This window comes from Drosophila novamexicana, unplaced genomic scaffold (assembly GCF_003285875.2).
Source record: "Drosophila novamexicana strain 15010-1031.04,08,12 unplaced genomic scaffold, DnovRS2.1 tig00004555-arrow-pilon, whole genome shotgun sequence".
Classification (NCBI taxonomy): Eukaryota; Metazoa; Arthropoda; class Insecta; order Diptera; family Drosophilidae; genus Drosophila; species Drosophila novamexicana.
Genome location: NW_020825052.1, coordinates 4,553,604 through 4,566,316, shown reverse-complemented (window position 1 = coordinate 4,566,316; position 12,713 = coordinate 4,553,604). Strand labels below are relative to the sequence as shown.

Sequence of the window (12,713 nt, the reverse complement as noted above, 5' to 3'; positions counted from 1 at the left end):
AAAAATATTGCATATGCAAGCTGCAAGTGGGATAAACCAGACATGCTTAAGCTATTCATCCTTATATGATTTTATAAAAATTGATACAAGTAAGCAATTTATAAATATTGCCCACAAAACGTGAATTGATTGTCAAAATAAGAGGCTACGTGTATGCTGCGTGTTGGTTTAGTTGAGCCTACTGTATGCTTGCTTGCGCAGCCTCCCCTACTGCCGTTTCCTGCCACATGCCGCATGCCGCATGCCACATGCCACATGCTCACTGCGTGCTCCTTTGACAGAGTCGCAAATTATGCAACAGTCGCAACAAGAAGAAGCATTAGACATGCACTTTGATTTGCCAAAACTTTATTGTTCCATCCAATCTAGCCAATCTATGCAATCCATCAATCCATAGCGAAAACTCAATCAATCAAGTTGTGCTCCGAAACCAACAGCTCGTCCAGAAAGTTGAGACCACGTGGGCAGGCCTTAAAAACGGCCAAGCAATTAGCACCCGCTTGGCCAGCAGCAAAGGCATCGTGATAGGCGTTATCTAAATCAGCCTTACCCGGACTGCAAAGAGTTCAGAGAAGACAGATGAAAGGCTGGAAAGCATTCAAATTGTTTACCCACCTCAGGACAATGTTTAGTATTTCGGAGAAGATGCCAACATGATGGTGCACCTGGGCATTTTCGCATATGGAACGCAGCAGGCATTGTCTGCCCACAATCATATTATTGTTCCTTCTGCCCATGTACTCCTCCAGGACTGTGTAGGTCAACAGTCGTGCATCGTCCGCATATCTAACAACTCCATTTGCCGTGTTCCTCTCAATGTTGCGTCTCATTTGCTGCAGAGATCGGGCAAAAGTGCTTTCCCATTTGTCCCAAGGCCAAATCGGCGTAGTTGGCAGGTTGCTGGACGTTTGTAGTGTGAAGGAGAGCACAGCAGAGCGAAAGGTCACATGGTCGCCCAAAGGAATTGGCAACGAGGGTCCAATGCTGAACTTAATAGAACCGCTGTTCTGAAATATAAGTCCACGCCGCTGGCGATGCGACAGAAACTCAGTCAGATTGGCCGAGGCTGAGGCACAGCAAATCCAGCCTAAGGCTAATAATGCAAAGCTAATGAATATACTCCCCGCTCCAGACATATCTTCAGCGCACTTCGAAACTAACTGCTGCCGCAGGGGCAACCAGCCGCAGTCGCTCTCTGGCAGCGTTCCGAGTGAGCCATCAATGATGACAAGTGGAAATTTCGGAGACACAAACATTTGGTCAGCCAATTAGCAATGGAATTGTGCTGGAAATTGGAGTGTAGGTGCTCTTTCGCCCAAAGCCCCGAAATCACCTTTGGTTTGGTTTTCTATTTGCACACGTGAGATTAGAATTTAGATTTGTTGGCCCAATGGGGTTTTGTATTTCTTTTGCGTGACTCGCCTTGTTAGGCGTTGACAGGCCGAGCCGAGATTAGAAGCCAGGCGGTCTTTGAAGTGAATTGGAGACCACTTAAAAGGCCATTAAGAAAACACACAATGAAAAACGAAAAATGTTTTGCAAATTATTTATCCAAATAAACATGACAGGGCGCACCCAAAGCAACGATGAGGACACCGCAGCGACGATAGTGTGGCCACGGAAACAGTTATGCTGCAGATAATATCCTTTTTCGGTTGTTTGTGATTTGTCGACGTGGCCGGAAATGAAAAGCAAACAGCCCCAACAGCCACAGCATCAACAGTGCCAGCAGCATAAATATAAATTTGCTTAAATAACAACTGCCAAGGAATATCGTCTCTGCAAATCAGTTTTAATAGGTAAGTCACATACGTACACACTTCTATTTATATACTAAGTTTCGTTTTCTAACTTTTATTCAAATTCCATTCCATTTAAAAAACCAAAATTTGGGCCTTAATCTCAGTTAGAAATTGTTATTTTTAACTTAGGTTTATTAGATGAAGAACTTTAAGACTTAAGATAAGTTGGCTTGGTATAACGATGAAAGTAAAATACAGGGAAAGTATAGAAATAATGATAAATACTATTTACATTTGAGAAATATGGTTGCAAAGAAGGTGATGGAGCATTAAATATAAGAAAAAGTCGTTTTTTTTAAATTTAAAAAATTAATGGTAAAAATAGATGGCTTAATATGGAAGTTAGTATTTTTTTTTTATCTCCGAACTCGTTTAGATTTCTTAAAAATATTTTCCTTACCCCGCATGTGATATATGATTATTGTGTGACCTTCAGTAAGGGTATTTGAGCAATAATATATCTGCCGACCGCAAAGGCGACCAAGTCTGACACACACACACACACGCACGTAGAAAATGTTAATACACACACATATTGCTAGCATAGATATACACATACAGACACAGACTTAGACAGACTGCGTTGCAAGCAACTTGGCAAGCCTGACAAAAGCACAACGCTGTGTGGCTGCCTCCTTAGACCCGCTCCCCCGCCAGGCCACACCCCTGATCAACACCTTGCTGGTTCTCACTACCATGTTGTTCATTTCCGCTTGGGGAACCGCAAGAAACTTAGATCAGACGAAAACGCAACACAAATAAATTCGTGTTGACAATTTGAATGATTTATTTATGGGTGCGTATCCAACAAATTTCATCATATACCCCAGGGTAACGACTGTAAAGAGTTAAGCTCAAAATAAACAAAGCTCCTAGCACAAATAGTTAGTGAAAAGACCAAAAACATTCCAATTATTTAAAGCCGAGTAGAAAGATTTGAGGAATAGACAAAAATATGCAAAGGCAAAAAGTTTTGATGCTTACCTCAAGAATGCAAATATTTTGAATTATGATTAAAATTGAACTGTCTTAATAATGAAGTGCCCAGAATATTGATAAAACGTTTTTCCATTAATTTTAGCCTTCTTTATGCTATTCTTCATAATATAATGTATAATGTAATGTCTAAAATTGATATTTTTTTTTAGCTTGGTGTGAAATGTGTGAAATAGGAAGAAATCATATTTGATACCCTTAAATATATATATTTGTTTTGGATCAGGACGTCAACTTCGAGTCGACAATCTGTTGCAGGTTTTCTTAACAGTATACACTTAAAAGATTTGATTAGTAAGCATTAATGCATGCTAATTTGGGTTTTTCGAATGTGTTTCCCACATGTCTTTTGTATTTTCTTGAGTGAGATACATTTGGATGTGCCTAGCCACAATTAGGCAAATGGATGAGGCAACGCTTTAAACACTTCTGAAAGTGTCACAAAGCGACACGCCCTAAAAATGTGCCACCCAAGAGTAAGCAAAAGTGGAGAACCCCTCCCCAGATGGGGCGCGTTGGGTCTGTGAGTCGCTGACACACCAACTGTATATAATATTTATTATGTTGGCATAATAAATTGCAACATGGGGCAGATTCATTTTCGCACTTGCGGACATTTTTCATTCTGCTGGCCGGGCAGCAGCAGCAGCTGCTTGGATGTCCGTCTATGTGTGGCAGCTGGGTGCGGGCGGCGGCCGGGTATCTTGCAAAGTTAGGCAGCCGATAGGTGGGGCGGGAGAGTGCGAAAGTCGCCATGGCGCCGCGTCCATGTCGCCAATGTTCGCCTCTATGCAATGCCGTCGCCTGCTTGCGATGATGAGCATAGAAAAAAAAAAATAATAATAATGAAAAACTTGTTGCCTTTTACTGGGAGACGCCTCACACACTGCCAACTGCATCGCATCTTCCTGGGCAACTTGCCATGTGCGCATTTTAAAAAGGAAATTTAATAAACCTTGTCCCATTTCATGCTCATTAGTGTCATGATAAATTTTAGACCAACTTTGCAGGTAGACCGACCAGCTGGTCTACGTTCGCTGCGGCTTGGGTGCTTGGATGTTTGTGTGCTTGGGTGCATGTAAATGTGGCCGGGGTCGAGAGTTCAAAAGGCCACAGGCGCTTAACTGTTGCATTCCATGGCCGTAAATTAGAAAAGTTGGTCGACGCGGGACAAGTTGCTTTGATTTGCCAGTTTGCCAACGTTTTATAGCCGTTTAATGTGCTGACATGTCGACAATTACAAGGCAAATTGTGTCGGGGTGTGCTACACGGAACGGGGGCGTGGTTGGCTGGAGGGAGCTTTACCAGCAGCCGGCAGCCAGACTTCATAGAGAACACATAAATTTAACCAATAATCTCATTGTTTTCACATGCGCTCCATTGCGCGGTTTTTAGTCGCGAGATACTCGACTGAAACACTTTCTCCTTGTTGTTGTATCCTTACGTACTTGTTGTTGTCATTGTTGTTGTTGTTGTTGTTGTTGTCAACAAAGTTTTGCAGACACAATATGTCTGTGACGGTCGTCTATTTGTCTGTCTGTCTGTCTGCATTCCCGTCTGTCGGTCGGTCTGTCATTTGGTTTGCTTACAGCTGCCAACTGATGTTGCTACTTTTATAGTTGATGTTATTACGATTTTTTTCAGCGCCATCTCTTTTCCTTTTCCATTCACTGCCTCTCTCTTTCGCTCTTGAGCATCTGCTCCATATATTTACAATAAGTGCACAAAAAGTTTGAGATGTTTTCTTAGCTGTAGCTAGTTGCAGCAGAAATACACTTTTATTTTACGTAAAAAGTACATTTATTGATTTGTCCATTTTAGGGTTAAAATAGGAATGGGTAAACAAATTCAAGAATATTGACAAAAATTACACAATAAATATCTTAAAACATATTGCAAGTGAAGTTAATTTATATTTATATTTAAGTCTAGGCCGGGCTTTTGCCGAAACGCTCTGAGCTGGGATTTCCTGATCATCAATAAAAACAGCCAAATTTAAAACTGAACTTAACCAATATTTATTTTAAAAATGTTTGGTCCAAAAATTTTTTTATTTTTGAAATTAGTTCGATTAATTAATCATAAGGTTTACAAAATCAGGCTTACGAATCAAAGCTTGCGAATGCGTTCCAGCTGAAAGCCGAAGTATTTCCTGCAGCTTTGGTTTATATGAATGCAATTAGTTTCTCAGCAAAATCATAATACTTTCATTTGGTAGGGTATACACCAAGGCTGCATTGCTGTTTTGCTATTATTGCCAGTTGCCTTTGTGGCTGCTGCGGCGGCTGTTGCACTTCAGACATCGGTGCCGTCGACGCTGGCGACGACATTTAAAGCGCCATGAATATGCAAAACTTTTACACTCAGTTTTTATGCGCAAATATATAAATCTAAAAAAAAATATATAAAAAATATAGAGACGCTACGACAAGGATATTGTGCGGGCGCTTTGCGCTATTAGTCCTCTAGAGGGGAAGGCAGACGACGAGGACGAGGACGAGGACATCGCCTGCATTGGCAGCTTCGCTTGCCACTCCGCGTAATAATTCTTCAATAATAACAGACCGATGCCAGGAGCTGGGGCAAAAATGCGGGCCATGCAACAACAGCAAAACGTTTGGAGGTTGTGAGTTGGGAAACGGGTGAAGCCAACTCTGTGGCGGCTATAAAATAAACACTCGCTCACTTTAACCACAGTTCCTTGTACCGTGGCATCCTGCGCCTTCCGCTGCTCGGAGCCGCCTCGCGGCTTCGCGTTTTGGTTTTGTCTTCTGCTGCGTTTTTGTTGCGCGCTGCGGTTTAAGTTTTCTCTGCGGCTCAACAAAATTTGTTTGCATTTGCAATGCAGAATTAAATTATTGCTTCCTCTATCACTCTCTGCTCAGCACTCCCCGCTCTTGTTTGCGACACATTCTGGCTGTCCTGGCCATGTCCCAGCTGTCCCGACTGTGCTCCGCCTGTCCTGTCCGTCCCAGCTGCTGTTGCGGTTTTTGTAGCTGTTGTCAGTTGCTGTTGCAGTTCTTGTTTTGCCGCACCACACCAACATTATCGCTGGCTTTGGCTCCGAGCTGTTTAGAGTTGTGCACTGCGGTCTGTGGAGCATATTGATTGGGTACCGCCGGCGCTTAGCTCCAGCTAGAGTGGAGCAAGCAGCAAAATTGGTTGCAGGAAAAGACGCACTACGAGGTGCTGATTTGAGAAACATATGCATTTAGTTTGGGTGCTAATATGAAATGAATTAAATGTTCAGTTGGGCTTTGCATATGCTTACACATATTTATGCATATTAAATTTACAAAATATTTATATACTTTTTGTAATTGATCGTATGCAATTTTATCATATATTTCTATAGTTTTCGCTAAATTTTGCGCATCTTCTCAAGCCAGGAAATTGTAGAGTCAACAATTTTTGCTGTTTTTTTTTTTGTTTTTTACATCCAACAATCCGGCTGCCAAGTCATCTTAAATCTATTGTATATTTAATCTACAAGAACTTGAAGGTAACAAATTCCCTAACGCGTTTTTTGCATATCCTGTTGCGGATCCGGTTGCTGTCAGTCGTTTATTTGCCGCTTTGCATTTATTTCAAATATTTGGCGCCACATTTTACAAACAGTTTCTGCATGCATATTTGCCAAAGACAGAAGCCAAATAAAAAAACGGGGGAACAAAAAAATCAACTGAGAAAAAGTAGAAAAACGAACGACGTTTTTGCTGATTTTTATGGGCTAAGAGAAATCAACTAACCAAGGCAGACAAGATGTCCGCAAAGCGACAACGCAACTTCCTCGGCTCGATGCGTGCCTCTAAATTATGCACAGCACAAACAACGAGCAACAAGAAAAAGACGTACAAAAAACTGGATACGGGACGGACGACAGGAGTGTCCTGAAGGTAACAAACAGCCGGAGTGCTGCCAACGAAGTTTGCCAGCTTGTGGCAGCATGACCTGGCCTAGCCCGATCTCTGAACCTGCTCCAAAAGTCAGCGAGTGGTGCGGGCCAAGAGAAGGTGGCTTAAATATGTTTTTGTTATTTATGCAAATTCGTTTTTGTTGCCACTGCGAGGTGAACGTTGGCAGCGACTTTCGCTTTGTTGTATTGTCATAATGCCAGAACAACCCAGAACAGCTAGAAGGACATGGTTGTGGGTGCCGGCTTCTGCGTAGCGGGGTTTCGGGTGCTAACCTGTTGGCATTTGTGACGCTTCACTCATCGCCAGCTTGTTTATGTGCCGACACTCGCGTACTTCTATTTCAGCCTTTGGCCCTCCACAGCATCCATTTTATGCAAATTTCGTAACGGGCGCATTTTCTTGCTCATTTCCCACAACAACAAGAACAACAGCAGCAACAACAATAAGAACGCCAACAAATAACAAAGTTGCAAACTTTGACTTGACATTCCCCTATTCACCCAATGCTCTTACATATATTTTATGCACAGCAATAGTTTTGAATAATGTAAGCATTTGCCATGCTTTAGCATTTGACTAACCGTTCTGGCCAAAACAAGCACCCACACAATTACCCACACACACTCAAACTAACATTCTTGCGAATCTCATACTGTGCACTCAATATTTGACACTATCTGTGGGTCGATCCTGGGCTTTATTACATTTTTACGTCATAATTTATAATGTGCTTGGGTCCTGGTGTCTAATAACCGGGCAAGGCCAACATATTTGACATATTAAATAGCGACGTTCTGGGCTGCCTTCTTCTAACCACAACAGTAGCAACCGCCATCACCAACAACAAACACCACCCAAGGAACACCCCTCCACACCAAAACAACAACAACAACAACAAAAGTATGAGAAATTGCTAGCAATTTATGAACCACAGGGTCACGGAACCGTAGCGAGTGCCTGGGCAGCTTCATAAGCGCAAAAACACTTGAAAAAACTTAATTAAAATTTGAGTTTAGTGTTTGGGGATAAAACTGGCTAAAGGGTGCGACTGGCTTGTATATAGGGTGTTGCTCTAGGTCCGGATCTCAACTCATTAATGCAAGTGATGAAAACAAACTAGCAAAAATGTCGGTTATCTGTTTGATCTTAAGTATATAATATATAATTATGGCATATTATTGGGCGAATTCATTGTATCAATCAAATGTTTTCGCTTTGTCAATATCCATGCTAGATCATTTTTCTGTTCCCCAATAAGCAGAAAACAATTTTGTAACTACTTATTGCTATTATATTATTTTTTAATCTTATTTTTTAATATTAAGAAAGTGCATTGGGATGGGATTCGAACCTGGATTCTGGCCTTTCAGAAGGTATCTCTAAGCCCTTTGGCATTTCATTTATAGTTTTCTTGAACTCTTTTAACACATCGAGATTGGAGTTTCTGACCAAGTATAGCAACATATTTATCAAATTTCCGCAATCCATTAAAATTAAAATTGAATGGAATTCTATTGAACAACGAATTTGTCCCTTGATTTCATTAAGAGATATAGTATATACTATACTTAAGAGTCAGTAAAAGAATAATCGCTTACGCTATTTTCTATATTGTAGCATGAGAATTGCATAGCAAAGCGAGCATGATACCCTTTTATTATGTGTAGGGTTACATATGTGTGGTGTATGTATTCATATTGCTTAGGTGTGTTTGTGTGTCAACAACTAGTGAGTATATTACGAGGCCTACGACAAGGACAAACAAAGGGAATTGTCTCTGTCCCTTGGCTTGCTGTGTATGTATCGAGTGCTGTACTGCTTTCTCTGCTTATGACCTTCTTGTTTATGTGTGCATGAGCTAATTTATTTAAATCAGACTTGTAATTCATATTTTAGAGGCGACGTCCGACGCATAATAAGCAATGCGGTCCTTGATCAAAATAATAGTATGAGTAGTAGTCGAGTAGTGCGACAGAGTCAACACAGCGAGGACCTGCCAAAAAACGAGCTCCATGTTGCTGGCTGTATGTATTTGTGAAAATTTGAGACATAAATTTAGTAAATTTGGCCGAGACTAAAGTGTGCTACGTGTGGAGCACTCGTGCCTGGTGTAAATTTGCAGATAAGTCGCCTTAGTCGGGCCTTCTATTTCGGTTGGCTGCTGTCGTTGTCGTTGTTTGTTGTTGTTGTTTGTTGTTGTTGTTGTTGTTGCGGCTCCTGCTGGGTTATTATGTACTTAACGAGTGTTTATTAGCATTTTAATTACCTTTCGGCGCGTGAAAGCTGCGCGCATTAGTCAACCTTTAGTCCTGGTTCCAGGCATTGGTCCCGAGGGATCGACGCCATGCAAAACTTTAATTATGTTTTTCAACTTTGTTGAGGTGGCAAAAGCAACACCCGGCTCTGACACAATATTAGTTTTGTCTACATAATAACCTATTTAATAGGATATTATATACATAAGATACATATACGTATGTGTATGTGTATTTGCATCTTATGCAAAGCTATTAGAAGTTTGTTTGAAGAATATGAGAATCTAAAATATATAATTATATACATTATGGGACAAACATCTACAGTACCTAATCGGTCTTAAGTATTATTTATTTTCGTTAAAGTAAGCTTGATTTTTATACATGTGCTCATTTTATTTAACATGCGACCGGTTTTAAACTCATTATCAAATATTAAAAAAAAAAATGTTCTGCGTCGTCTAATCGAGTCTGCCTTGTATAATGTGTGCATGACTGTGTCAGTATGTGTGTGTGTATATGTGTACGTATGGATGTGTATATGTATTTTTATGTATATACGTATGTATATGTGTATTTATGCATGTATGAACTTATGTATGTTTGTATGTACGTGTGTTTATATAGGTCTATATATAAGTATACATATATGTTTCTGTTAACATGTATGTATGTAAGTCAAAATAAATGTATATGTGTGTTTGTGTATGCATGTGAGGTTGCAGTGATAAGTATGTGCAAGTATTTGTACATTATGCAGGAAGTGTTATGTATGTGACATTCAAGGAAGACGGCTTCAATTGGGAAGGAGACGGCAGCTTAGCAGAAGGCGGCGGCTTGAACAAGGAGGAGACTGTGGCTTTAATATTGAAGGGAGATAGCAGCTTAAGCAGAGAAAGAGACGCATTCAAGTATGGAGGAGGCTATGGATTGGGCCGAGGAAATTTAAAATATAGGTACGTATTGCAAACATATTATATTTAAAAAAAACGTAACAACTTTCCAATCGTATGCATGTTGTCTTGTATGCAATTTAATACATACAATTATGTATGTATTTAAATATGTGCGTTTGTTGAGTTGAGCAGAATACGAAAAAGGAACGTATTATCGATTTTGATCTATTCACGTAAGGTTTAGAAAGCAAACTAATAATCATTATCTCTGCTTTTCTGTTTTTTCAGTGATGTGTTTATGTAAAAGTTCATCCACTTACTGATAGAGGACGATAAAATAATCATGCTTGTGGATTTTCAGGTGAGTACGTAATTACAAATATATATTTATCTTTATATGAGAGCTAGGAAATTTTCACTCAAAATTTTTGATGTATGATCGGCTTAAGAATCTTTTTCTAAGAGCTTTATGAAAACTCATCTTATACGTGTTTTATATATTCCGCAAAATACACCGCTCTTAAATAAAAAATGCGGGTCAAAGGCTTAATAAACGTAAGACTGAAGCGATTGATTCCATCATTTGGCTATACATTTTTTTTAAACCATTAAATTTATATTTTTTTTACTGTTAATGTAAAATAAAACTCAAACCGTGGGGTTAAAGATAGTGCGGGTAGATAACATATATAATATGTATACGGTAGATGAATGTGTAGTGGACCAGTTGAACAATATTTGCATTGCGCTAATAAAAGAATTGAGAAAAAATGCAAAAACTAATTGGATGCGCAAAAACTAACGCGTCGACGGGCTGTGTATAGGGCGGTGGGCATTGTGGGTGTGGCAGTTGCTTGTTAAAAGTTCATTACACTCATAGAATGCTTGTAAAGCGAGATGATAAATTAATCTGCAGTGTGCAACGGAGCGCGCTATTGAGTGGGCGAGAGAGTACAAAGGGGAGAAAGTAACAGAGAGAGGTAGGAAGAGACAGAGAGAGAGAGTGAGAGAGAGAGAGAGAGAGAGAGAGAGAGGGAGAGAGACTGAGATAGGGAGAGCATTGGAGATAGAGTGAGAGAGAAAATGAGAAAAAGAGAGCGCTCACATAAATGACGAGTTTAATTTGTATGCAAACAAGTTGGCGTTGTCGACACAAACACGACGATGACGATGACGTTGGACCTACAATAATTACATGTACACACAGACACATACAAACAAACTTTAAGAAATGCGCACACATACATGTCCAGCAACTAGGCACGCGGATGGCGAATGGGAAAGTCATGATGGCTGCTAACTGTTTCCGCTCGCTGCTGAGTGACGGTGACGTGTGAAAGCCGGGAATGAAGCATTACTTGCCATGGACACCAGTGTCAGAGTCAGCAAGGGTGTGCTGCAGGCCACAGAGGGAATGCAAGGGGTGAAGGGTTCACCAATTGGAGTAAGATTTTAGTGCATTTGTTGCTGCCTAAGTTGGAAAGTGCATAATAGCAAGGTGCTTACAGTACATGTTTTAAAATGGGTTTGTTTTTTATTTTTGAGATTTTTTAATGTACTTAGAACATAAAGAAGTTGACAGGATATATATATTATAAGCCGCGAATTTCTTGGGAAATACTAAAAGGAAACCTGCTAAGTTAGTTTGCATAAACATCCATTATAAAGCTTGCATCTTTTATGCGTATTATTCTTTAAGCAATAAAAATGTTGGTGTATAAAGTCTAAGTTTGCATCCTACTGAACTTTCCGCAAACGATGGAAATTTTATGTAGATATTTAGACAAAAGTGAGAGTCTATCAGATGGAAGCCCAAATATTCAAATAATTATTTAAGTTGTCATCCATACAACTTTTGAGTACTATTTATATATACTGTTTTATTTATATATATATATATATATAAGTAAAGTAGTAAGTAGCATGAAGATTGTTTAAATACAAATTGTTTATACTTCGTATGTGCAAGCAAAACTATTTGTTTGCCTAGCGCGTTATTGCATAAGGGCTCCTTTAAATTGAACGCTAGCCAGGAAATGTTTCGGGCGACTTGCGAGCGATTAATTAGCATAAACTTAAACAGTTAATTAGCGTAATAATTGCGTTACATGCGAGAGCACAAGAAGCGAAACGAAAATTGGATTGCGAAGCAAAGCAGTCAAGGACCAAATAACCGGGGAGAAACACACAATCGACATCACGAACAAAAAGTGGAAGCTAGAAGTAAAGCCAAAACTATTGGTGTCTTAATTAGCGTGCGTGTTCAATTAGAAGTGTGCGTGAAGGGGGAGAGGGGGGGGGGGGGCTATATGTGAGTGGGGGTTTGAGTGTGGGTAATATGCCATTATCAGCTGGTGTTACTTGAATTTATTTGCCAGACAAAACGTAGAGCTCATGCCAGAGCTAGGGAAGACAGCGCCAGCAGAGAATGCCACTCATGAATTTCAAATAATGTCGAACACTTTGACTTTGACTTGCTGCCGTGCAATGCAATGCGATTGAGGGTGGCTTACAGGTCCTTGGTTGGCATCGTTGTTGTTGCTGTTGTTTTGCTGGTGGCTGCCTGAAGTCGTGATTCCAGCCATGATGCCTGGCATGCCAAAATCCAATGAAAGACGTTTAGTTTGCTTGGGTGTCCTCATCTTCATGGCTGCTGTTGTCGCAAGAAATTCGCAAAAGAAAACAAGCAATGAAATCGCATAACTAACAATGAATTCCTAACTTGAAGCTACTTGAGGAGCCAAGCACAAGATGAACGTGGTCTGCACAAGCTCACGTACTCCTACACTGCACAAAATGTGCTCAGCTCCGTCAGACTGCCGACAATTGAAGTTTCCAGGGATTTCA

The 12,713-nt window shown here is 40.2% G+C and overlaps 1 protein-coding gene across 1 annotated transcript; it reads right to left on the bottom strand.

Moving 5' to 3' along the window:
• Positions 1-404: 404 nt before the first annotated feature.
• LOC115770345 lies at positions 405-12,508 on the bottom strand. The gene is made up of 4 exons (XM_030715583.1): positions 12,380-12,508; positions 1,576-1,632; positions 616-1,028; positions 405-555 (listed from the first exon to the last, which is right to left on the bottom strand). Exons 1-4 carry the CDS (start codon positions 12,506-12,508, stop codon positions 405-407), a joined length of 750 nt encoding a protein of 249 aa, XP_030571443.1.
• Between the last annotated feature and the right edge of the window lie 205 nt (positions 12,509-12,713).

Excerpts from the sequence above, each read along its gene's own strand:
- LOC115770345 (XM_030715583.1), bottom strand. The coding sequence starts at position 12,508 with ATGAGGACACCCAAGCAAACTAAACGTCTTTCATTGGATTTTGGCATG. Across the intron at positions 1,029-1,575 it reads TGTCCTCATCGTTGCTTTGG|CGGCGTGGACTTATATTTCA; the intron begins GTGCGCCCTGTC and ends TCGCATCGCCAG. Across the intron at positions 556-615 it reads ATACTAAACATTGTCCTGAG|TCCGGGTAAGGCTGATTTAG; the intron begins GTGGGTAAACAA and ends AACTCTTTGCAG.